At 40.7% G+C, this 26,102-nt stretch overlaps 1 protein-coding gene across 1 annotated transcript; it reads left to right on the forward strand.

The window, feature by feature from the left end:
* Positions 1 to 4,335: 4,335 nt before the first annotated feature.
* On the forward strand, positions 4,336 to 25,358 carry DAPL1 (death associated protein like 1; the record flags this gene model as incomplete). The annotated part of the gene is made up of 4 exons (XM_079710293.1): positions 4,336 to 4,393; positions 12,569 to 12,656; positions 17,036 to 17,096; positions 25,242 to 25,358. The coding sequence occupies 4 exons, from the start codon at positions 4,336 to 4,338 to the stop codon at positions 25,356 to 25,358; spliced, it is 324 nt and encodes a 107-aa protein (XP_079566419.1).
* Positions 25,359 to 26,102: the final 744 nt, after the last annotated feature.

The raw sequence follows: 26,102 nt of genomic DNA on the forward strand, positions 1-26,102 counted from the left end.
AGGGGACAGGGCCTCTTGCAGGGGGCTTCCCTCTAAAACACCCTCTCAGGTGAAAGTCACCAGCCTCCTGGTTACACAGCTTTCTTGCTGATCATGCCTGGGGATTAGATGCAGTATGTAACTAATATTAAAAGAAAAAGAAGTAAAATACAAACATGAGATACAGACTACAAAGCTGCAAGTGCTTGAAGAAGATAAAATAATGGCTCCGCACACACAAATTAAAAGAAGAAAGTACTATACGATGAAAGTGTTGTATAATCTTAAAATATTATTAATGTCTTTAGTGTCATATTGTCCTTTCATTTCAAAAAGACAGAAAGCTCTCTGGCAACCTCAGCATCCTGAGAAGCCATTTTACTAGGCTTTTAGCGTTACGAAGCATAATGCCGAATACTTTGGTCCTAGCATGAACTACTCTCTCCCTGCAGTTAACTAGACTAATACCTTCTCTTAAAATGAGGTTTACAAGCCCATTTAAAGGGTAATAACATATTGCTTTCCTTGGATGAGACTTTCATCCTAATGGAGGCTCTAGTATATCCCCAAAGTAAATAATCCGACTCACCTCACTGTGTGCAAAACAGGGCTGGGCTTTCAGTGACTAATATAAGACAGAGCAAGGAAGCCCCACCCCCTGAGAGGGCTACCCCGTGGGGTACACATGCACCAAGGGAGTCAGGATTGGGACTCTGGGCCTCCTGTTCCTGTGGAAGCAGATGGTGGCAGAGTGGGGAGGAACGTGCTAGAAGGGGCCTCATTTTTCCTTCTCCCCCTCCGCTATGGATGTTTCTACAGTAAAACAGTTGTTTGTCTCATTAGAGGTCATGCTGTCTTTTATATATCCTCATTTATAGTCATGTTATTAACTTATACATATTTTCCATGTTGGGGTAAAAGGAACAACAAAAGTTAGCCTACTACCTATTACTCCATGAGGCTCGTGTAGCGTTGGGAGGAGAATAGAGGATGCCCTGTGGATTCTAATCAATTCTCCTGTTTCCTCGGTTATTTCTCTTTCACCATCACCTCCTGAACACCACCACTCCTGTGCCCTTAGATCAGAGTTCTCCTACTTGGGTTTCAAGAGCACGACCTCTAAGAGTTGCTATTCAGAGCCGTGTGAACAAAGGTTCCATAATGAAAACAACTCTGAAAATGTTGCCTACTAACTCCCCCTATGGAGGTTCACAACATATGTCTACTCTTGAAGGCTTTGCATATGAATGAGGTGAAAAGGAAAGTTATTTGATATGACATCATAGTTAAATAAAGCAGCATGTGCTCAGAAGAAGTCTTCCTCGCTTGGGCATGCATTATGTTTTAGCCCCATCAGTTGGGCTGTCCTCAGTACAGACTCTCCTAAAGGTGGTTGCCCTTTGATGTCCTCCTTGCCATCTGCAACCTGTACAAGCAGAGGGTAATCAGATCTGGGTGACAGTCACATGTCTAGCTTTTATGCTACAGCCATTCTAAACAGTAGCCACAAGCCACATGTAGCTATTTATATTTAAATTATTTTAATTAAAATTAAAAATTCAGTTCCTCAGTTGCATCAGCCACATTTCATGTGCTCACATCACATGTGGCTTGTGGCTACCCTTTTGGTCAGAGCAGATACAGAAATTCCTACTGAACCTTGCTGCTATAACCCTTGTCAATCATCAAAGCAATCCTCTTAGCCTTCTTCTCACCTCACCTTCTACATCCCCCATGAGACTGTGAGATTCTCTGAAAACAAGGAAGGGGTTGTGTTACCTCTGAAACCCAGCTGCTAGTCCAGGGCACTGCAGGGAAGGCCACTCACAGAATATTTGCCTATGACATGGATGATCCCTTCTTTTTGCTCCCATAGCATGTACCTACCTTGGTCCATGCTATAGCATACTTTTTCCCCAAAAAAAATTTTTATTGGTTTTTACTGATTTTAAAAACAATACAGAAAAACTGAGAAAAGATAGTAAAAATCAACAGGTAATACTCTCACCTACAGACAACCACTCAACATTTTGGAGTATTCTCATTCATTTATTTAACAAATAGATATTTTTATTTACTGAGGTATAATTTGCATATAGTAAAATTCACCATTGTCGTGTGATGTATGTATGATGTATGATGAATGTAACCACCACTACAATCAAGATACAGAACATTTCTATGAACCCCCAAAAGTCCCCTCCTGCTTCTTTATGATGAAACCTCTCTCCTCACCCCCTCCTTTGGTAGTCACTGGTCTGATTTCTGTTCTGTAATTTTGACTTTTCAAGAATGTCGTATAAATAGACTTGTATAAGTGGCTTTTTTAGTCTCCTTTCATTTAGCACAATGCTTCTGAGATTCACCCATGTTGTTGCAAATATCTATTCATTTCTTTTTATTGCCGAGTAGTATTCTATTCTATGGATATACCACCGTTTATCCATTTTACAGTTGATGGACTTTGGGGTTGTTTCTAACTCTGGGCAATTATAGAATAGAGCTGTTATAAACATTTGCACACAGGTTTTTATGTGTACATATGTTTTCATTTCTCTTAGGAAAATTCCTAGGAATTAGATTGTTAGTCATGTAGTAAGTGTATGTTTAATTTTATGCGAAATACCAGCCTTCCACAGTGGCTTTGCCAGTTTGCATTCCCATCAGCCATGTTTGAGAGTTCTAGTTGCTCTGCATCTTCACCAGCATGTTGTATTTTCCAGTTTTTTTAGTTGAGCCATTCTAATATTAATACATATGTGGTATAGCTCATTGTGGTTTTAATTTGCATTTCCCTAATAGTTAATGATGTTGAGCAACTTTTTATGTGCTTACACGTTGTCAATATCTCTGTGTGGAGTTTCTGTTTAAATCTTTTTCCCTTTTTTTTTTTTTTTTTTTTTTGTGGTACGCAGGCCTCTCACTGTTGTGGCCTCTCCCGTTGCAGAGCACAGGCTCTGCACGTGCAGGCTCAGTGGCCATGGCCCATGGGCCCAGCCGCTCCGCGGCATGTGGGATCTTCCCGGACCGGGGCACGAACCCGTGTCCCCTTCATCGGCAGGCGGACTCTCAACCACTGCACCACCAGGGAAGCCCCTTTTTCCCTTTTTTTTTTTTTTTTTTTCTTTTTTTTTGCGGTACGCGGGCCTCTCACTGTTGTGGCCTCTCCCATTGTGGAGCACAGGCTCCGGACGCGCAGGCCCAGCGGCCATGGCTCACGGGCCCAGCCGCTCCGCGGCATGTGGGATCCTCCCAGACCGGGGCACGAACCCGCGTCCCCTGCATCGGCAGGCGGACTCTCAACCACTGCGCCACCAGGGAAGCCCCTTTTTCCCATTTTTAAATTGGGTTGTTCTCTTTGTATTGAGTAGTAAGAGTTCTTTATATATTCTAGATGCCAGTACTTGTCAGAAATATGTTCTACCAATATTTTCTCCCAGTTTGGGGCTGGTCTTCATTTCCTTAACAATGTCTCTTGAAGAGTGGAAGTTTTTAATTGTGTTGAAGAACAAAGAGACAAAGCACCTGCCTTTTGCTGAACTTTGATAGCACTGGAGATACAATAATGCCTAAGCTTACATTTGTACTTTTTCTCTTTAACAAAGCAGGCATCTCTTGGTTTATAGCCTGCTTTTTCACTGTCTTATCATGAATATTTTTCACATCATTAAATATTATTCAAAAACACAATTTGTAATGAGTACATCGTACTCTCATGGCTATATCTTAATTTATTTAACTATCCCTCTCTATTTGGGGGTGTTTATGTGGATTCCAATCAATACTAAAAAGAAAATAAGAGAGAGAGAGAAATATGATTACCATCCCTTGCAGAAATCTCTGTGCACATCCCCAATTTTACTTTCTTAGTATAGATGCTTAAAATTGCAAAGACTGAGACAAAGGCATCACACTTTGTTTTATAATTGCCTCCTCAGAAGAACAACTGATGTCTTGAAGCAAAGATCTTGTCTTGCCCTCCTTGTCATGCGAGTATATGACATAACCTGTCACATTGTAGATGCACCATACAAACTCAATGGATAAATAGTTGAAGAGAAAAAGAATTCCACTGAGCTTGATCCTTTCCCCTTCCTCCTGTGAAAGAAAGAGTCCCCTTAGCTGTCTACCTTGACTTCTCAGATGAAGGGAATAAGAAGAAAATTTTCTTCTAAGAGAAAACTTGCCCCCAAAATGTAGATTCTCAGAAAAGCTAGATGACAAGCCCTGTTGCTGCTCAGCAAAGCCCTTAAGGGACCCCGCCCCCAGCCCATATAAAGCCAGGGTGCAGTGGGGCAGCCGCACTCAGCCTGCAGAGCACCGGCACTGGCTCTGGCCCTGGCACTGGCACGCGCTATGGCAAGTGAAGTGCAAGTCCGGCTCTCTGCATTGAAAGGGGGGCATCCTCCTGCAGGTAGGCTGCCCACCTGCCCTCTGTCCTGCGGACAGCAAGACCCCTCGGCTGCTGCGGCCCCTCCTTCCACGCAGCGCCTTCCACAGAGGTGCCCCAACAGAGCAGAGGCTCTCAACCTCCCCTTGTTCCTTTAACTTCCTCTAACCTGAGTTCCTCCTGTCTTTGATCCTTTTAGGCTTCTGTGTAAAAATCACCTGGGGATTTGTCAGGCCCGGTTGAATTAAAACCTAATTCTATGTGGGAGTATAAGGGATTGGACGCTGGTGGAAAGCAGCAGGTGGTGAGCTTGGACCTTCCCTCCCTGGCTGCAGGTTAGCAGCGACCCATTCACACCTGGAAGGTAATTTACTGCCATGGAAACATTCCTCCCTAGAGGTCCCAGCTTTCGGACTCAGTCTCCCAAAGATGCCTGTACATCATCCGACTTCATACCCAGCCAATCCAGCTTCCACACAGAAGAGAGCAAACCAATTTTTCTCTCCCTTCTCAGGCTTTGGGGTCGGGCAGTGTGATCAGTAATGTCTTTTGTCTGTCACCAAGCTGAGGAGCACTTTTTAATAAGGACGCTAGCATAGGAGGGGCTGACTGGAAAAGGTAGCTATCGAGGCATTTTGCAAAGCATCCACAGTTCTTTTCTTTTTGTAAAAAAGGTATGCTATTTATATCAACTCCCTGGAATATGGAAATTAGTTTTATTGTACTTAACCATATGTTCATATAGATTGGCTGAGGCATGCAGGCCTATTTGTAGCTGATTTGATGTTCTTTTAACTCCCTTTCTTCTTTTTTCCTTAAGAAATATCTCAACAACTTGACCTCTTTCTTCTTGCCTTTCTCCATTAACAAAATTTATTTGCTGGTATCATTCTTTGGCTCCTCTAAGCCAAGGTTATTTCAATCATCTTTGCTGCAGAGGATGATGGCAGGTATAAACTTCACAAAGCATCAAAAACTGACACAAGGTTCAGTGCCCTTCTGGTGAGCAGCCCAGCCAAAGTCTGAATTTTTACTACTAATTCTGAGTTTCCACTTCTCAGCACCCTGTCCTGGTCTCCTGTGGCAGACTCCTGACTTTTTATGTTTGTAATTGGATTTAGGAATATTTAACATTATCTATATTTAAAATTAATGATGCTAATTAATGACCAAGAACTATCGATGCAAATTATTAGAAGTTTCTACACAAGGACAAAAGAAAACGCCATTCTCTTCCCGCCACTTCCACCCCAATCCTTCATAAAACAGTTCAGCTAACACTTGATTTGCTAAATGACGTTTATACACAAAGATCACAGGGATAAACTTAACCAAGTGAAAGTTTGAATGAAACCACCAGGAACTTTCTGTCTCCGCCACTAATGATTGCTAATTACTCTGTGTACATAGCACACCATGACGCCATCAAGCATGTCACAGTGCCTCTGGCATGACAATTAATTATTATGAACTGTGACACTACAGATAAGAGGTTTGGGATAATTAGAATGGAGATGAAGGAAGACTTTTGCCTCCCCACTGAGAACAAGGGAGCAAAGAAGCCTCATCCTTCAGCTTGTCTCGCTATACATTTTAAGTCTGAACCAGATAGCTACTGTACAAAATTTTATTTATAGAACAAAAATAATTCATTGCCAGAATTCCATTAAATTTCACCTGATTTTTATAGGCAATAGACAGATCCCTGAAAGTAGGACACAGACATGATGAAAGGTCTGTGAAAGGTCTGACATGGCCTTTGGAATCAGACAGTCCTGGATTTAAACCCTGCTTCCCTTCCACGTCTCTGAGCCTCAGTTTTCTCATCTCTAAAGCAGGCGGTAATAAATAACATTGATATTGTAAGGTTGCTGTGACTATTAAAGGAGATAGATAACCTATGTAAGGTACCCAGCACATGAATGTTAATCCCTGTAAAATGCAGGCCTAGTAAAACACATAGCCATTAAAAGAAATGATTCTCCTCAATTACAAGACCTCCTGATGTTTGCAGGCTGCATTTGGCACTGCTGCAGTCATCAGAGCAGAAGAAAATTGCAGTGGGAAGGATGCATGTGCCTGCTCCATCATGGTTAAAAATGAAACCGCTCCAAAGTCAGCCAGCTGTAACTTTCCCACCTACACAGTGGGTGCTTAGTGGTTTCTCTTTTATGTATATTAATATAATATATTGTACCTCTGTGAATCCTGGTTATAAATTTATGCTGTAAAACAAGACTACATTAAACATGAGGCGGCCTGGTCTCTAGGAAGCTTAACTTTTCTGCTAAGGATTTTCTGCTGCTTTGATTTGCCTCGTTGTCAGTTTTTAAGAACTCCATTACCTGAACAGCCAAAAATGTGTGAGTAGAAGGTAATCCAAGGAAACCAAGTACATATGTGATGAACCAGAAAAAGCAGCAGTTCATGAGTTTTTGTATATTCCTTGCACTTTAATTTGTTTTAAGGCAAATGAGTCAGAGCCATCAAAGGGGTCACGACTGAGAACCCCTAGAGAGAATCCATTTTCCGGCTCATTAAAGAGAGACGGAAGTTTGGGGAGTGTATCCCCAAGGGTGAAACTACTGCAGAAAATGGGGAGGAAACCATAGCTGCAGAAGGGCTAGTATGGTTTTTTTAAAAAGCAAACACCAGAGGCTTAATTCTCTCAACTCCAGTCTGCTTATGTCAACTTCTGGGAGTTGATCTGTGAGGTTCAACAGAGAGGTTGCGAGACCCACTACCCCACAGGTCACAGGGACAGGGGGTTGATGACAAGAACAGCTGCTATTCACTCAATCCTGTGTGACTGGCACTGCACAGAGCCTTCTAGACACAGCACCAGTACTGCAGACTGATGATGTACCCTCATCCTTGTTTCACAGAGGAGCAAACTGAAAGTCAGCAAGGTTGGGGGACGTGCCCAATGCCACATAGCTGGCGAGAAGGGGCAGAGACGTGACGGTAAAGTGGGCCCCGGTCAAGCCCTCTCCCTCTGAAGCCCTCTCTCCTTGCTTTTCCTGATGAGAGTCTTTTGTCTTGACTGACAGTTTAGAATATGCCAAAAACTCAACGGTGAATGCAAAGTAAGCGTTTTGCAAACATCTAACCTTTTAGTTAAAATCTTCAAATGAACGTTCTAAGTCACAAGGCAGAGTTTGCCCAAACCATTGTGGTGGTCAGCTTTTTCACACACATTCTCCACTGATTAATGAAGGAAAGAAGCTCAATTTTTCTTGCAGGCTTATCTTTCTTTATCTTGACTACCCTCTACCAACACTGTGCAAAATGCCTGGAAAATCTGAACTGGAAAATTAGTATATAGCATTCTAAACTCAAGGGTCAACTTTCGAAAAGTTATAAACTACAAAAGCGGCCACAAAATTATAACTCTTACTCAGAGATAGGAAAGCAAAGTTTCATTTTCTCCACATCAATGTAGATTTTCTAACGAAACTATCCAAAACATCTCTCTCTTACATTTTTAAATCTCTAGTTCATTTTGTGTATTGAAAGGACCTAAACATGGAATTATGTAAGTGATTACAAATTTTTTTAAATATATTTATTTATTTATTTTTGGCTGTGTTGGGTCTTCGTTGCTGCATGCGGGCTTTCTCTAGTTGCGGCAAGCGGGGGCTACTCTTCTTTGTGGTGTGTGGGCTTCTTATTGCAGTGGCTTCTCGTTGCAGAGCATGGGTTCTAGGCACACGGGCTTCAGTAGTTGTGGCATGCGGGCTCCACAGTTGTGGCTCGCAGGCTCTAGAGTACAGGCTCAGTAGTTGTGGTGCACGGGCTTAGTTGGTCTGAAGCATGTGGATCTTCCCGGACCAGGGCTCGAGCCCATGTCCCCTGCATTGGCAGGCAGAGTCTTAACCACTGGGCCACCAGGGAAGTCCTTTACATTCTCTTTACATTTCTTTTGGGATTTGTTTCTCTGAGTACACTATATTCTTTCAAAAGGGAGGGACATGATAGATTTTCTTTTGTAGGTAGATGGGAAGAGTTAGAATCACAGTAAAGACCTTACAATAAAAATCATCTAGTTCAACTTCTACCAAATTCCCCAAAATCCTTCTAAAGTATTCATGGCAGATACACTTCTTTTCTTTACTTTAACACATTAAGGGACCAGAGATATACTATTGTACTACGCAATCTTCTTCACTTTGATTAACACAGTTATAGGTAGCCAGACTCTGCCTTTCTGGAACTTTCATTCTTTGCTTTCCATGCTCTCCTCTGGAAAAACATAAATATATATAATAACTACTAATTATTAAGTGCCTACCATGTGCCAGCTGCTTATGTCACCTCTATTCCCTAGGACAACCTGAACAATCAGTATTATTCCCTTTTGAAGGATGCAGAAACTGAGTCTCAGAGGAGTTTACTTGCCCAAGGTCACAGAGCACAGGAGGTCAGAGCTGTCTGACCCTAGATAACATTTCCTTACCAGTAAATCATTCCTCCTCCACAAGACAGCCCCTAGACTCCTTGAAGATGGCACCATAAGCTTCCCTTGAGTCTTTGCTTCCTCAGAAGCGATCTTTCCAGTTTGCCCAGTTCCTTGTCTGACACGGCTCCTTCTCCACTCTGGTTGCTCTCATCTGGACATCCTCTAAATTGTCTGTGCTCTTTCAAATGAGTGGCACAGAGCTCAACATTTCAAAGGTCTTCTCACTTTTAACTATTGCTTATTTTAACTATAACAAGTGTGCTTCTATAGTTGGCTATAATAACCAGTGGAAGAAAACGTGCAAAAACAAAAGCATCAGAGAAAACAACAGGAACACTACTAAGAAAGTAATTACAGCACTCCATGTTTTAAAAGCATTTGTCATAAGGAGGATGAAAGATACTGCTGGGAGAGATAATGAAGGCTCAAGCTCTAGGTCTAGAGCTATTGTGATTTGATTCCTCTTGGTAGAAGAGGCTATGAACCACACCACTCCTCATACAGCGGCACACCCTTCTCAAGCAGTCTTCCAGAAAAAGCCACCCCTTGGTTTATTTCATCTCTGTATTCCAGGGCTATTCAGAAGGTGTTTCCACATTATTTCATTTCTGTTGCTGATTATTTTGTATGCCTTTTTTCGTGTGTGTGTGTGTGTGTGTGTGTGTGTGTGTGAATTTAAAGCAGACCATGTATGAAAATAGGATTTTTTTCCTGGACTGTATCTAATATTACAGAATTCTAGTGAGACGGCTTTATAATCAATAAAAAAAAACTTGGTGATTCAAAATGACCAAGTGGAGTTTATTCCACGAACACAAGAATGGTTTGATAGTAAAATATTCATTAATATATATTTACAAAATTTTTGTCTATTAATATAATTAACCTCATTAAGGTGAAAAACCATATTATATACATGACGATAAAAAGGCATTGGATAAAATTCAACATGTGTTTGTAATTTTTTAAGCCCAATGAAACAGTAATAGAAAGATATTTCCTTAATATGATGAAAGAAATATATTTGAATATACATTATATATATATTGTAAATATGTGTGTGTATATATCCAACTAAGTATACATCATACTTAATGGGAAAACATTAAAAACAATCCATTAAAAATTAGGATGACAAAGATGTCCATCATCACCACTATTTAATATTATTCTAGAGAAAGTAATATTATAATTATTCGCAGATTATATAAATTGTTTTTACCTGGAAAACCTAAGGGAGTCAACAAAAATATTATAAATAATAAGAGAATTCAATAAGATCTGGGTATAAAATCAATGATATTAGTATAAGAACAACAATCTGTGAAAGCTATAATGGAAGAATAGACCCTCTCTACAACTGCAACAGCAGCAACAAAGAGAAAATACTTAGGGAATAAACCTAACAATAAATGTGTAAGATTTATGTGAACAAGTTACTGAGGGACCCAAAAGAAAATGTAGAAAATGGAAAAGCATACCATGTTCTTGAATAGAGAGCAACCAGGAATATAAAGATACGAATTTTCCCTTTAAAAAAAAATCTATAAATCTAAAGCAAGACCATTAAAAAACTACCAGCAGGATTTTTTGGAGGGAATTGACAAACTGATTCAAAAGTTCATATGGAAAAATAAATAAGAATAGCTAATAAAATTCTGCAAAGAAAATGTAGCAAAGAAGGACTGTCAAAATTAAAATATGTTAGGGACTTCCCTGGTGGTCAGTGGTTAAGACTCCGCACTTCCACTGCAGGGGGCATGGGTTCGACCCCTGGTCAGGGAACTAAGATCCCACATGATGCATGGTGCTGCCAAAAAAAATTTTTTTTAATATGTTATAAAGCTACAATCATTAAAATAAAGTTGTAATGGCATACAAACAGAGAGATTAATGGAACAGAAGTCCAACAACACAAATGGACCAAAAATATGAACAGTTTATAAAAGAAAATACAACTGGCTTCTGAAACACAGAAATAAGCTCAACTTTTAATAAAATATAAGAAAGGCAAATTACCTTTCTTTTTCTTATTGGTTGATAAAGCCAAACATTTTCTAGTTCTCACTGTTGCTTGAGATATAGGGAAACAATCACTGTCATTGTAGCTGGTGAGATTGTAAACTGGTGCAACCTCTGTGAAGGGTGACTTGGCAAGATTTAGCAAAATTTCAAATGCACATATTCTTAAGAATTAACAAGATCACTTCTAGGAATTTATCCCATGGATATACTTGCACTTGTGCAAAATTATGTACATGCAAAGGATATTCATTGCAGCATTGTTTGTGATAGCAATGGATTAGAAACATCTAAGATGTCCAGCGGTTGGAAATTGGTTAAGTAAACACACAATGTTCATATAAAGAAATTTTAAAGCAGATGTTAAAAAGAAAGACATTCTCTCTATATATATATCGATAGGGAACTTACTCCAAAGTACATGACTGAATGAAAAGTATAAACAAGATGTAGAACAATGTATGCTGCCATTTAAAAATATATATAGGTATGTGTATAGAATGTCTATCGATGAATACATAGGGACTTGTTAATGTTAGCAGTATCTAGAGAGATGAACTGGAGGCCTAAAAATAATGGTACAAGGGAGACTGCAGACCTTTCCATGATTTTTGAATTGTGTGCCTTATGCATGTACTATTATATAATCCAAAAATTTAATTAAATAATAATTTTAAAAGAAAAATGATGAAGTCAATTCACGAGGGCATTGAGAAATAGGTTTTCCTATTTTTCACTTTATTGGAGCCAGTTTTAGAAAATTGCCACTCTGACATTTCCATAAAAAGAATTAACAGGTTCAAACAAATCAATGTCCACTTGGCTTTTTCTCATTTGAGCTTGTCAGATTTCAGATGTGCACATTTCCTGGGAACAGAAAAAAGTATTTGCTTTGACTTGCAATCTGAAATGGGCTGCTCCTTTTCAAAAGTTGATTTCATCTGACATTGTTCAACACTTGAATTGCTGTTAGGTCATCTGTAGCCTAATTAACACTAATTGATCTCTTGAATGGCAGGATTATTAATGCAGTTTAATTACTCATTAGAACATCTGAGCTCCTCCCACATCGGAGGTTTGGGGTCTGGGATGGAAGGTGGGCATCTGGTGGGATCAGAAGCATCTCTCTTGAATTAAATGCCTGTTATCACCATGTGCCCTGACTTTTGGCTCATTCTCCAATCTAGCTTTTGAAAGCTTTGGTTGAAAAAAATTTTTGCAAGCCTTGCACTTTAATCTTGTGGGAAAACAGAAGGGTCACATTGTAATTGTCAGTTGAGCCTTGCACTTTAATCTTGTGGGAAAACAGAAGGGTCACATTGTAATTGTCAGTTGCTGTCATGAAGAATATAATTGGCTTGATAATAAGAAAAAATGTTTTTCAGTAAAATGCCTAAGGGAACAAATTGGTATCTCCTCCCCAAATCAAAGGTGTAAACACCTCTGCCTTTTTTAGCCTCAGGTCCCCCTCTCCGAACACAGACAAGCAAAAACCTTAGCCCTTCTCTCCGTCCCACCTTGTTTGCCCAAAATACTTTTTTCTTCTGTTATGCTAGTTCAGGGTACCTTTTGATTATGTTGTTTTAGATTAAAGTTTAGCTCTTCAAAAAGTTCTGAAATTCTTCAAATCTACAATAAAGTCATACCTTGAATAACAAAGCAAACTTTCTCTTGCTGCCCTAAATATGACTCCCTTGTTGATGCTTATTTGTTTATAGTGAAAGCTGGAGGAAAGCGAATTTCCAAAAAACAAGAAATTGGCCTCTTGGAGAGACACACCAAGAAAACGGGATTAGAGAAAACAAGGTAGGGGACTGCTTAATTTCTTTTCCTTCTTCATCTGGATTTTTAAGTGACTCTACTGCCAGAAGTCAGAGGCTTTGCTGGATCTTAGGACAAACCAAGGCTCCCTAGGCACTTTCTAACCAGAGTCAGAGGCAGCTGGCATGGTGGGGTGGGTAGGGGTGGGGGTCAGCATGGGAGAGGGGGCTAGCTACCCTCTGGAGGACTCTCTCCGCCCGTCCTCCTCTTCCCTGCAGCCAGCGCAACTGCCTCCTGCTTAAAAAGCAAGGTCCTGAATGCATCCAAACAGGACTCACATCCCTGTATCTTATTTTCACCTTAGCCTTTAAAGTACTGTCCCTAAGCTGGCCCTGTGTTTGTAATATGCTTTCTGCTGAAGCAAATCTGAATTTAAAATAAATGGGCTTTTATTTTAAATTCCTCACTCAATTGTTTAGAAAATAATGGCCACTGTATTTGGCACATCTGGAAGGAATTTGGATACAGAGGTCGTTTTCTCCCTGATCCTTCCGCAGTAACCTTGACACACTGCACCTTTCTCAGAGCTAAGCAGAGAGCCGTGGGCTGGATCTCATGTACAAATGGCCCAGCCCCTCTACGCCTTGGGTAAGAAAAATAGTGCCTTCAAAAAGAAGTGAACATGTGAAACTAGCTCCTCCAAGTAGAGGTGCTTCAGAGCCTATTTCAGGATGGTTTCCATAGGTGAGCTCATGAGTGATTCAAAAGGAGTGAATTAGAGGATGCTCAGATACATCCTTAAGAGTTAAAATGGTAACAGTCTCAGAAAGAAAGTGTAGAGGGAAATAGGCTATGGAATTTCTCGGGGTTTTTTGTGGGTTTTTTCTTTCTGTGTAAAATTACTTTTTAGATCACTTTAAAAGTTTTCTTCTCAATTTCTGGGAAGGAAATTTTTTGAGGATTTTTCTACTTTAAAATGAAATACTCTGGGCTTCCCTGGTGGCACAGTGGTTAAGAATCCTCCTGGCAATGCAGGGGACATGGGTTCGAGCCCTTGTCCGGAAAGATCCCACATGCCGCGGAGCAACTAAGCCCGTGCGCCACAACTACCGAGCCTGCACTCTAGAGCCCCCGAGCCACAACTACTGAAGCCCTTGTGCCTAGAACCCACAAGCCACAACTACTGAAGCCTGTGCGCCACAATTACTGAAGCCCACGTGCCTAGAGTACGTGCTCCGCAACAAGAGAAGCCACTGCAATGAGAAGCCCGTGCACCACAATGAAGAGTAGCCCCAGCTCGCCGCAACTAGAGAAAAGCCCTCGTGCAGCAAAAAAGACCCAATGAAGACCCAACGCAGCCAAAAATAAAATAAGTAATAATAATAAAAAATAATAAAATAAAAATATAAGAATTAAAAATTTTAAAAATGAAATACTCTATCTAAAATATATAAAGAACTCATACAATTCAGTATCAGGAAAGCAAACAAGCCAGTTTAAAACTGGGCAGAAGATTTGAATAGACATTTTTCCAAAGAAGATATACAGATAGCCAACAGGTACATGAAAAGGTGCTCAACATTATTAATCATCAGGGAAATGCAAATCAAAACTACAATGTAATATCACCTTACATCTGTCAGAATGGCTATTAAGAAAAAGTCAAGAAATACCAAGCTGTGTCAAGGACATGGGAAAAAGGGAACCTCTGTGCACTGATAGCTTGTAATACACATTGGTGCAGCCACTGTGGAAAGCAGTATGGAGTTTCCTCAAAACATTACAACTACAACTACCTTGTGATCCAGCAATTCCAATTCTGAGTATTTGTCTGAAGAAAATGAAACCCTAACTTGAAAAGATACATGCACCTCCACATTTATTGCAGCATTATTACAGTAGCCAAAACATGGAAGCAACCCAGGTGTCCATCGATGGATGAATGGATAAAAAAATGTGATACACACACACACATACACATACACACACATACATACACACAGAGGAATACTGTTCAGCCATAAAAAAGAAGGAAATCCTGCCACTTGTAACAATGTGGATGGACACTGAGGGCATTATACTAAGTGAAATAAGTCAGAGAAAGACAGTGCCGTATGATCTCTTTTGTATGTAGAATCTAAGAATAAAAATAAACAGGACAGCAACAGCAAAAAATCGAGCTCATAGGTGCAGAGAGCGGATTAGTGGTTGCCAAAGCTGGGGGAAGAGGGGATTGGTGTCTGGGGTAGAAAATGGATGAAAGAGATCAAGAGGCACAAACTTAGAGTTATAAAATAATTAAGCCCTGGGGATGAAATTATAGCATGATGACTATAGTTAATGATACTGTATTGTATATTTGTAAGTTACTAAGAGAGTACACCTTAGAACTTCTCATTATAAGAAAAAACATTTAACTATGTATGGTGAGGGATGTTAGCTAGACTTATTGTGGTGCTCATTTTGCAGTATATACAAATATCAAATCATTATGTTTTACACCTGAAACTAATGTACTATTATATGTCAGCTATACCTCAATTTTTTTAAATTTGCCCCTTGGCATTAAGCTTTTGTTTCTTCTGAATCAGAAAATACCTATCGCATAATTAAAGCAAAGCTATAAGTCCTCAAGCGTGGGAGTCACATTTATCTCCTGACCCAGCATCTAGGACAGTTCCTAGAACAGAGAAAGCACTCTGTAAATGATGTCACACTGTCATTGAATTGCCAGCTGGTTAACTTCGAAAACCTATCCTGCTACTAAAACCTGACTCAAGGGCTTCCCTGGTGGTGCAGTGGTTGAGAGTCCGCCTGCCGATGCAGGGGACACGAGTTCGTGCCCCGGTCCGGGAAGATCCCACATGCAGCGGAGCGGCTGGGCCCGTGAGCCATGGCCGCTGAGCCTGTGCGTCCGGAGCCTGTGCTCCGCAAGGGGAGAGGCCACAACAGTGAGAGGCCCGCGTAACAAAAAAAAAAAAAAAAAAAAAAAAAAACCTGACTCAAGTGTAAGCCCTATTTAGTGTGGCACCGGTAAACATGCCTGGGCCAGGGACTCAGGAGCTAGAGTCATAGCTTGGAAATGACCTTCTAGTTGGCAGCCGTGGACAAGTCATCTGTTTCTTTGCACCTCAGCAAAAGGGACTTACTGTTAATTCTAACATCAGGTGAACACTGCAGGAAGAGGAGCTGCCTAGAGAGTCATAAAGTGCTGATTGGAACCCTCTTAAAAAAATTCAGGGCTTCCCTGGTGGCACAGTGTTTGAGAGTCCGCCTGCCGATGCAGGGGACACGGGTTCGTGCCCCGGTCTGGGAAGATCCCACATGCCGCGGAGCGGCTGGGCCCGTGAGCCATGGCCGCTGAGCCTGCGCGTCCGGAGCCTGTGCTCCGCAACGGGAGAGGCCACAACAGTGAGAGGCCCGCGTACCGCCAAAAAAAAAAAAAAAAAATTCAATTGTTTTCTAATAGTCATTAAAAGATGGGAATTGGACCACTACAGAACTTAAAACAGCAGAAAAATAGCTCTCTTGTCCTGTTTACCAGGGATAGATATAGGTATGTGGAAGCTGAATCTTATAGAATTGGAGGACCATTTTAAGGAAAAATAATACAAAATTACAAATATGAAATGGCTAGGGCCCCTCCCAGGGCCTCGAAAGGAGACTGTGCAGTAAGGAGGCCCTGAAGCTTCCCTAGCTCCCCCATGAGTCACCTCTGCTCTTTATATCTGCTTTGTGAGTGTTTGCATGGACGGGATTTCCTCCTTTTCGTGGACAAACACCTCCTTATATCTCCTAGGAGAATAGCTTTTGAAAAATATAGTGTAGAAAATAAATTTCTAAGCATCACATCTGTGTCCATAACCCAATACCTTCTACTAACCAACACAAACCATCCAGAAAAAAGTATGCCAAGTGCAGAGTTACCTTCAAGAAATTGCACTGTAAGCTCAGTCCTGATTGAAACTCTCCTAGCAAATAACTTGGCCCGAGAAAAGAAGCCAGACACAAAAAAGTACCTGCTGTATGGTACATTTTATGATACACAAATAAAGTCAAAACTAATATATGGGGCTGTAAGTCAGGGTAGTGATTATTCTTAGGGGCAACGGGTTTGACTAGTGTTACAAGTTTGTGAATGTTCACCAGCCTATACGTTGATAATATGTGCACCTTTCTGCATGTATGCTGTACTTTGATGAAAAGCTTAAAAATATTAATTATGATAAGTTGGCCTGCAAAGCTTGTTGTAGTACATGGGCATACAGAGTAGGACTTTTTTTATTTTTATTTTTTTGTCTTCCAGGAGTAGCCAAGCAGAATGAAAGCTTAAAGGCCAAGTAGAAAACCCTCTATAAAAATGGTTTAGCCTCTTTAGTGGGAAAGTTTCCATTTCTATATGAAGTTTCTTTTCATCTTCACAGTGCCATTGCAAATGCTGCCAAAATACAGACGATGGATGCCCTGAACCATACGCTGGAGAAGGTGAGTCATGGGTGAGGTGCATCACGTGATGCTCCCAGCCAGTATTCACCCAGCCACACAGCCGATCAGGCTGCATGGGTGAATGAGCTGATGACCACTGGGGTGTTTTCCAGCTCAGAGGTTTGATGTCCTTGTGAAAGAATCTGCTCTCAGTTCAAGGAACACGAAGTGGTTTTGATGAGAAAAGCTGATGCTCCCAAATTCCTAGTGTCTGTTTAATAAATCATTTCAAAAATAAGATAGTAAATTAAGCAAGAATCATGATGCCAAATTGGCAGAACTTGACGTTGCCATCCCAAATATTTATTGGAAACGTTGGCCTGTTGTTATAAAAAAAGGCAGCCTGTGTATTGGGAATTCAGCCCTTTTTGAACTTCCTCCCCACCACTGCACTACCAACAGGAAATGTTTGATTTGAGGCCAGGGTGGGTGGTGGAGGTTTGCCCATTTGGGGGCTGGAGGAAGCCTGGGCACTGGCTGGCTTTATCTAGTAAAGTCTATTTATGAAGGTGGTTGACCATTGCTATTTTTATTTCCGTATCTTGAATTCTTTCTGAGTAGCTCAGGAAACTCAGAAAATTCTTCCCACGTAGACAGTGGTTTAATTTTGGATTCAATCGTTTGTTTTTGAATGTTGTGAGTGAGCTGAGTGAGGGTCCTTATTCTACTTCTAGGGGGCGGGTGCATTGAACTCAGGCATTGAAGGACCACTCTTTCTGCTGCCCCCATATTTATTGAAGAGACAGGACTGGGTGGGTGTCCTTTGCAGAGGGAAGACTTGTTGTTATTACCAAAATCAGGGGTCTGAAAAAGATTAGAGTAGAAACTGAGCGGCTAGCCTTCTGAGACGCATTTGGCACTGGCTTCTCCATTTGCTACCTCTAAGGTCTAGAGCAAGTTACTGATCCCGTGCCTCTGATTCGTCATTTGTAAAATGAAGATAAGCAAGAGGATATATATACTTCAGATGGCTGTTGAGTGGAATCAGTGAGGTTCACACACAGGAAGTTCTTAGAACAGTGCCAGACACAGAGCAACCTGCCTGCACTCTCTGCTCTAATTAGTAACATCTGTTTCATGGCAATGAAAAGAAAAGATGTGTCTGAAGCCCATGAGGCAAGTAGTATCAGGCAAGATCTTAATGATAGACGAAAGCTACAGAGCCTTCTCACGTAGGGGGGCTTGGTTCTCCCATCAGATAGATCGGAAGGGGGGCGGTCATAAGTGACTCTTTGCCTTCCTGACTTTAGAAGAAGGGCAGGGATGGATGATGACCTGCCATGCACATTCTCCGGCCCCTGCCCACTAAACGCTTCTTCCTCAGGGGCAATAGAATGTCCACAGTAAGTAGAGCTAAGTGAAATAGATATATTCCTCTAGAATATATGTGAACCCAAAATAAAATGTTTAAAGAGAGTGGTCAGTAAAGGTTGATTATGCTGTACTTTAGGTATGATGCCAGACCCTTTATTGTTTTTTATAGACACATGTGCATACATCTATGACATAAAGGGTTCTTTCCCTTTCAGTTAAAAATATCACTTCTGAATTTCAAAGATAAACAGAAGAATCAAATAACAACAACAATAAGTTGTATTTAGAAATCATAAGAAAATATTGAGTTGGTGTGCTGTTACAAATATTTTTAACAGCAATTATATCTTTTTTTTTTTTTTAAAGCCGTTTAACACTTAGCTCCATGTCTACTGGCGTAGGTCTGTGGCTAAGACTGCATAGATTACTGGTTAGAACAGGTTCTGGCATTCTGGCGTCAGATATCAGGTGCCTGGGTCCTATGCCGACTCTGTCACTTGCTAGCTGTGTGTATCTGGGCAGGTTTCTTCACTTCTCTGTGCTTCTGTTTCCTCACCTGTAAATGAGAATGTGGTTTATAGTACCCACTTCACAAAGATGTTGTGAGAATAAAATGAATGTATAGAACATGTGCAAAGGACCCAGCACAGAACCAGACACAGTTAGCCCGCAGTAAGTGTTAGCTTCTATCCCCAGGGAGATGTCCTACAGGGCATCACTTGGAATCCAGGCAAAGGATAAGAGACCAGCAATAAAATCAAGTCCCAAGACTACCATAAGTCACTGCCTTGAATATGGAAGTTAGTGGGATCCACATGGTCCCTTACAGCTAAGAAAAATCTTCCCTGAATCCATAATTCAAACTGAAGCATAATAGTATTTCATAATAAAAAAGGTCAACCTGGGGTGGAAAGACCAATGCCTTTTAAGAAATAGATCTGGTGAGATCAGTGGTTGCCAGAGAGTGGGAGGAGGGGTTGACCACAAAGTGACAGGAGGGTATTTTGGGGGGTGAAGGAACGGTTCTATATCTTGACTGAGGTGGTGGTCACAGATGGTATGCACTTGTGAAAACCCATAGAACTAAACACTAAAGAGGGTACCTATCTTACTGTAGATGAATTATACCTTAATTTTTTAATGAAAAGAAATGCATAACTAGCAGCAACGAAGACCCAACGCAGCCGAAAATAAATAAATTTAATTTTAAAAACAGAAATGCATAACTATACAGCCTAATATAAAAAAATAAGACATATAAAATATAGAGATTTAGGGTTTCCCTGGTAGCTCAGTGGTTAAGAATCCACCTGCCAATGCAGGGGACACGGGTTCGAGCCCTGGCCCGGGAAGATCCCACATGCCACGGAGCAACTAAGCCCATGCGCCACAGCTACTGAGCCTGTGCTCTGGAGCACACTAGCCACAACTACTGAGCCCGCGTGCCACAGCTAATGAAGCCTGTGCGCTCTAGGGCCCGTGCTCCACAACAAGAGAAGCCACCGCAATGAGAAGCCCACGCACGACAAGGAAGAGGAGCACCTGCTCTCCACAACTAGAGAAAGCCCCTTGCACAGCAACGAAGACCCAGCACAGCCAAAAATAAATAAAATAAATTAATTTTTTTAAAAAAGAGAGAGAGAGAGAAATCTGATGATAAATTTTCATCTGCATTACAATGATTTTCCCAACAATATATATTGTCATGAAGATCTAACAATATACAACTGGCCAGAAGAAATACAGTAGCAGAAATGAGGGTCATAGCCTCTGCATTTATTAACATTCCTTCATGCCCTCAGCTAGAATTATGGCTAGTTCCTAGAACCCATGTTAATTCTCATACCAGTTTAAGAACTTAAGAGTCCAAAACAGTGAGAGTTATAGCCCTATTCATAGGAGCTCAGCAACCATTCAATCATGGCAGGAAATTTCTATCCATGTGCCAATCATGTCTGGATACGCTACTTTAAAGCCAACCTAGGGTTTAAGATTTGGGAGATTGGAAAGCAATTCCCAAGAGGTTGGAATTGTATAAATCTAAGTGGGAAGCAGCCTAAAATTTTCCCTCCCACTCTTTCCCCCACTCATCTCCACACAGACTTCACTCCCCACTACCTTTCTAGGTAGGTAGGACACTCCCTTCTTCTCTAGTCAGTCTTTCCCACCTCTTCCAGCCCTAAATACTGAGAGAATTCATGTTGCCCACTGACAGGCCACATCATGTGTTTATTCCTACAGAAGAGGGGTTGTGTAACCCCAAAGCTCTCTAAGATAAAAATCTGGGAGACCTGGTCTTAGACCAAGTTCCATCTACCCCTTAGAGTCACGTAGCTCCCATGAGATCTACGATTGCTCTTTTACTTAATTATTTTAAGGCAAGGAATGAGAGAGAATGACACTGTCAAATATATTCATTCTCTGGATAGTTACAGAAGTTAAGTTTGGCAATAGTTGTGAAGCTTCTCCCAACATAAAAGTATCCAGTTAAACCATTAGTAACAGAGGTTGGGTTATAGTGCAGACGGGGGTGGAATGTTGAAGCCTAGTTAAATTGGGGCCACTTTTCAAGCTGCCAGCTATGTCACCAGGCCCAAAGTTAGTGAGATGTATGTGAAATGGGATCCTGGGGGAAAGAAAACTATCAAAGGCATCTGCAAATCTAAAAAGGTTTCTCTTGTTCTGTGTAGGATGATCCTTGAATTTCATTGACTCAAGCTGAATGTTTTGTTTTAAGCACTTTGCTTAATGGGGTGTGGAAATCTAAGTGCCAACATTCAAGTTGGAAGTTAACACCCTTCAAAGATGAATGGAAGAGCTGCCAGTCTGCTAATACCACCTGACTTCAGGCTCTAAAACAAAACCTGCCACTGACTTTTTAATTTCTAGAATTTCTTTCATAGCTCTAATCATAAAGACTTTTACCATACTTCTTTGACTTTTTCTCTGAAACGAAAAATGTAGGCTCTGAGGTCACAACTACCCAAGATGAAGGTAAATTCTCAATGTGGAAGTTTCTATTGATCTGCTTTTCAAGTTCAATATTTTGCCCCTTATGGGATGGAGCCACAGGCAGGAAGAATCCTTACACATATCCTTCTTTCTCTTGTGGGGTTAACCTAGATTCTTTTACCCTAATGAGTCAGACAAACACCTTTTATTCTACAAACCCTATCATTTTACAAAGATTAATGATGAAAAATCCAAAGTGTCACCAAAGTTAAGATGTCAGACTAAAGCACAGGTTGTAGGTTAGAAAGCCATTCCTACTTATTTCTAGTCTGGACTTGAATATAAAATGTTCCTATCTCCATTGGTTTAAAATCTACAGGAAAGAATCAGGGCATTTAATGATTGACTATTATTTACCGTTCTATCATCTGAAGGTAGACCCTTTATAGACTCTCCACCCACAACCCCCAAGTCTTTCTATATTAGGATGCTCCTGATTGAGGGGGTGGGGTATTTGAGAAAGAGAACTTGACTCTCTGGTTGTATCTTCACCTATCCCTATAAAACCCTTATCCTCCGCAACTTGTACATTTGTAATTTAATAATTATGGGCAGTTTATTTAAGGCTGTTATCCTTGCCGGAATTGTTTCCACTATTTTCTCAATCCTGTTGATTTTCTTCCCCCTAAATTTTGCCAGACCAGTTCACAGATGGCCAACAGCCCCCAGGGGCAGTCTCCCATTCATTCTGATCTGTGGCATTCCTCTTTTGAGACGCAGTTGAGCAGAGCTTTTACAACCTCAGTTAAATGCCTTAGTTGAAAGGTAGCCCCTAACCCTTGTGCATTCCTGGTGAGAATGTAAAATGGTGTAGCCACTATAAAAAACAATATGGCAGTTTCTCAAAAAATTAAATATTGAATTACTGTGTGATCTAACAATTTTACTTCTGAATATATAGCCAAAAGAATTAAAAGCAGAAATTTGAAGAGATATTTGTGCAACAGTATTCATAGCAACATTATTCACAATAGTTAAAAGATGGAAGCCACCCAAGTGTCCATCAGCATATGAATGGATAAACAAAATGTGGTCTATATACATGCAATGGACTATTATTCAACCTTAAAAAGGAAGGAAATTCTGACACATACTACAACATGGATAAATCTTGAAGACATTATGTTAAATGAAATCAGCCAGACACAAAAGGACAAGTATTACATGCTTTCACATTTATGAGATACATGAAGTAGTCAAATTCATAGAGAGAGAAGGTAGAATGGTGGTTACTAAAGGCTGGCAGAAGAGGTAATGAGGAATTATTCTTTAATGGGTACAGAGTTTCAGTTTGGTATGATGAAAAAGTTCTGGAGATGGATGGTAGTGATGGCTATACAACAATGTAAGTGTATGTATTGCTGCTAATCTGTGTATCTAAAAATTGTTGAAATGGTAAATTTTATGTTATATGTATTTTATCGCAATTTTTTAAATGATCGAAAAATGTAGCCCCTGAATTGTGGAGATAACCCTGGAAATGATCAAATAATGAGTTAGTGCCAAATTAAGCAATAAGTGTGTCCTCACACACCGTTCTCCTCTCCCCTTTCCTTTCCCACCTCCACCCATCATCACTCTGACACCTTAAGAGCAACAATCAACATTGTGGTTTTCTCTCTTCTTTCTCACCTTGTCACCTTGGCTAATTGCCCAGATTTCTGTTATATCAGAATTATTTGTTCATTTCCTTTCTCACCCCCCTTTACCTTACATTTGACTTTAAGTAACTTGCCAGGTAGGTCTTCCTACCTGTAATCTCTTGAATGTGATTTAGAGCTAACCTGAAATAATCCATCTGTTTTACTTGATGCTAAAGACACCTAGTCTGGAAGAAAACTACTGGAGTCAGTGACCTCTTAAGTTTCCTTCTGGTTCTAATGTTAAAAGAAAAGCAAGGGGCTTCCCTGGTGGCGCAGTGGTTGAGAGTTCGCCTGCCGATGCAGGGCACACGGGTTCGTGTCCTGGTCCAGGAAGATCCCGCATGCCGCGGAGCGACTGGGCCCGTGAGCCATGGCCGCTGAGCCTGTGCGTCCGGACCCTGTGCTCCGCAACGGGAAGGGCCACAACAGTGAGAGGCCCAAAAAAAGAAAAGCAAAACAAAACACTCTGCCCTTATCACACTATAAAAGGTATGTCACGTGGCCCAATGATAACTGATCTGACAAAAAAATAAATCAGCAGCTCTTTTATTAGATTGTAAAGTAATACTTATAACCAATACCTCAATTGCGTTTCTTCCTTTCTACTAGAATGCCAGCATAGACCGTCCTTGGGTTTAATTATTACATAACTTTTACCTTCTCACTGTAAAAGAAAACTTTTAGAGAAACAAAGTAAAGAAAAAGACTAGGAATTGCCCATAATTCTACCCCTCAGAGATAATCATTGTTAACACTTCAGTGTATATTCTTCCAGTATGTTTAATTTTTTTTAAGACCAAGAAGAAAGAACTTTCTGGAGCCAAGTTTCACATGAAAGGGAATGCTGTGTGCTCAGAGCTCAGGGACATTTGAGAAGTTGTAAGGCACATATGTTTTCCCTGGCTTAGAAGAGCCCAAACAAACCATAAACAGTGTGATGTTTGGGGTCATGAACAGTTTATCTCCCCTTTTATTTGAGTGTCAAGGCAAGGGCATCTAAGTTCAATAGTGATAAGTTAAATTCCTAGTGAGCTGAGGCATCCCTTCCTTGCTGGCTAGGGAAGGTGTTCTTAGGTACCTTTATATTGAATCAGTGGGCTTGAAAACCAAGAACTGGAATGGAACCAAAAGGCCTCTGGGTCCAAATTCTCCTCCTAGGAAAACTATTCCTGAAAGACTTGCACCATTGGGCATCCTTTCCATCTTAAGCTGTCTTTAATGTAAATCCCATAAGGTCTCTTGGTTTCATATGAGATTCCTCTTACTGTCGAAGTCTCAGTCTGTGTTAATTTAAATCTATTTAAGCTCATTTCCTCATAGATGTCTTCTGCAGAGATGACTAGTGAGAACTTTTGTTACCTGAAGCTAATAAGTCATTCCTCAGCCTTCTCTTTACCTGACTGTTTATTTGAACCTTATAAAATGGCCAATTTCACATACTTCAACCTAAAAAACCCCTAACTCTTCCTAACTTCTTTCAGAGGTTCTTTATTTCTGATCTTCTGACATCTGAGGTGTTCTTCCTCCCCACCTCAGGACCTTCTTCAATGTCCCCATAGCCTTCTTAGCATATAGTGTTCCATATATGCATAGTAGTGCCAGAATAATTTCTAATATTGGAGGACTGATGAAGATATTTCTACCTTTAAAAATGTCACTTCAGGGCTTCCCTGGTGGTGCAGTGGTTGAGAGTCTGCCTGCTGATGCAGGGGACACAGGTTCACGCCCCGGTCCAGGAAGATCCCACATGCCGCAGAGCAGCTGGGCCCGTGAGCCATGGCCCTGAGCTTGCGCGTCCGGAGCCTGTGCTCTGCAATGGGAGCGGCCACAACAGTGAGAGGCCCACGTACCAAAAAAAAAAAAAAAAAGTCACTTCAAAACATATATATATATATATATATATATATATATATATATATAATTTATTTAATTATCTTATATATAATATATTTTATAATTTAAAAAAATTAGAAATACACTAATGAGGGAAAACCCAGGTTAACAAGTATATCCATGGATACAGAGCTAGAGGTGGTATGGAAAAAAGAGATACTATCAAAGAAGTAAACAAAACTGTGAAATTCCTCTGAGCAGCTGTTTTGTTTTCTACTACTTTAATACTTTATGACCAAAAAGATCCAATATGCTCATTTTTTTCTTTCCTCCTCACCTTTAGCTCAGCCATAAATTTCCAGCAATAATGCACATGGCACATCAAAAACCCAGACCTGCTCTGGAGAAGGTCACTCCACTGAAAAGGATCTACATTATTCAACAGCCTCGAAAATGTTAAGCTGGGATGTAAAACACAGCCGTCTAGCCAACTGCCTCTAATATCTGAGAGCTTAGCAAAAAGGACCAACTTTCCATAGGCCTAGTGCACTTTCTTGGTAAATAAAACAGCTTTTATATCTTCTCTTCTGACTTTAGGTAATAAAGCATCCAAAATTGCAAATCCATTTCATTCCTGGGCCTCATTTTGGTCCTAGTCAGGATCCCATTGATGTTTATGTGTGTAATTTTGTTGAATAAGTGGAGAATCTAGAATACTGGACTATCCACTCCACCTCCCTGGATAAGCTCTTTTCTCCTTGATGCAGACCGAGTGGTTCCACCCACAGTGAGTTCTCTTTGAAGGCAAAGGTTAGAAAGCAGTACACTGAGCCTTGCAAAGGCCAACATTCTATACAAACGTAAGGAGTGATTCTTCTCAGTGTGTTTGTATAACATACTCAAGTTTCCACTTGAGGTGAAATGTCTTTTCCAGTTTCCCACATAAATACATAGTTTGTTTTGAAGGTTTGGTGAGGGAAAATGAAAGTATTAGATTTATTACAGACATATTCTCTTCTGCAAAGCAATCAAGGTCGGAAAGTAGAATTCTAGTTTCAAGGGGAGATTTACTCAGGGCCTCCCACAAAGTTGATGCTCTAGAACTGAGGGGCCCTATGCTACAGGACATTGTGGTTGGGGTAGAGAAGTTGGTTTTAACTGGAGGTGGAGGTGAGAGGGAAACCTGCTCTAGCTCTTCTACCCT

This window comes from Hyperoodon ampullatus (assembly GCF_949752795.1).
Source record: "Hyperoodon ampullatus genome assembly, chromosome: 8".
Taxonomy (NCBI): domain Eukaryota; kingdom Metazoa; phylum Chordata; class Mammalia; order Artiodactyla; family Ziphiidae; genus Hyperoodon; species Hyperoodon ampullatus.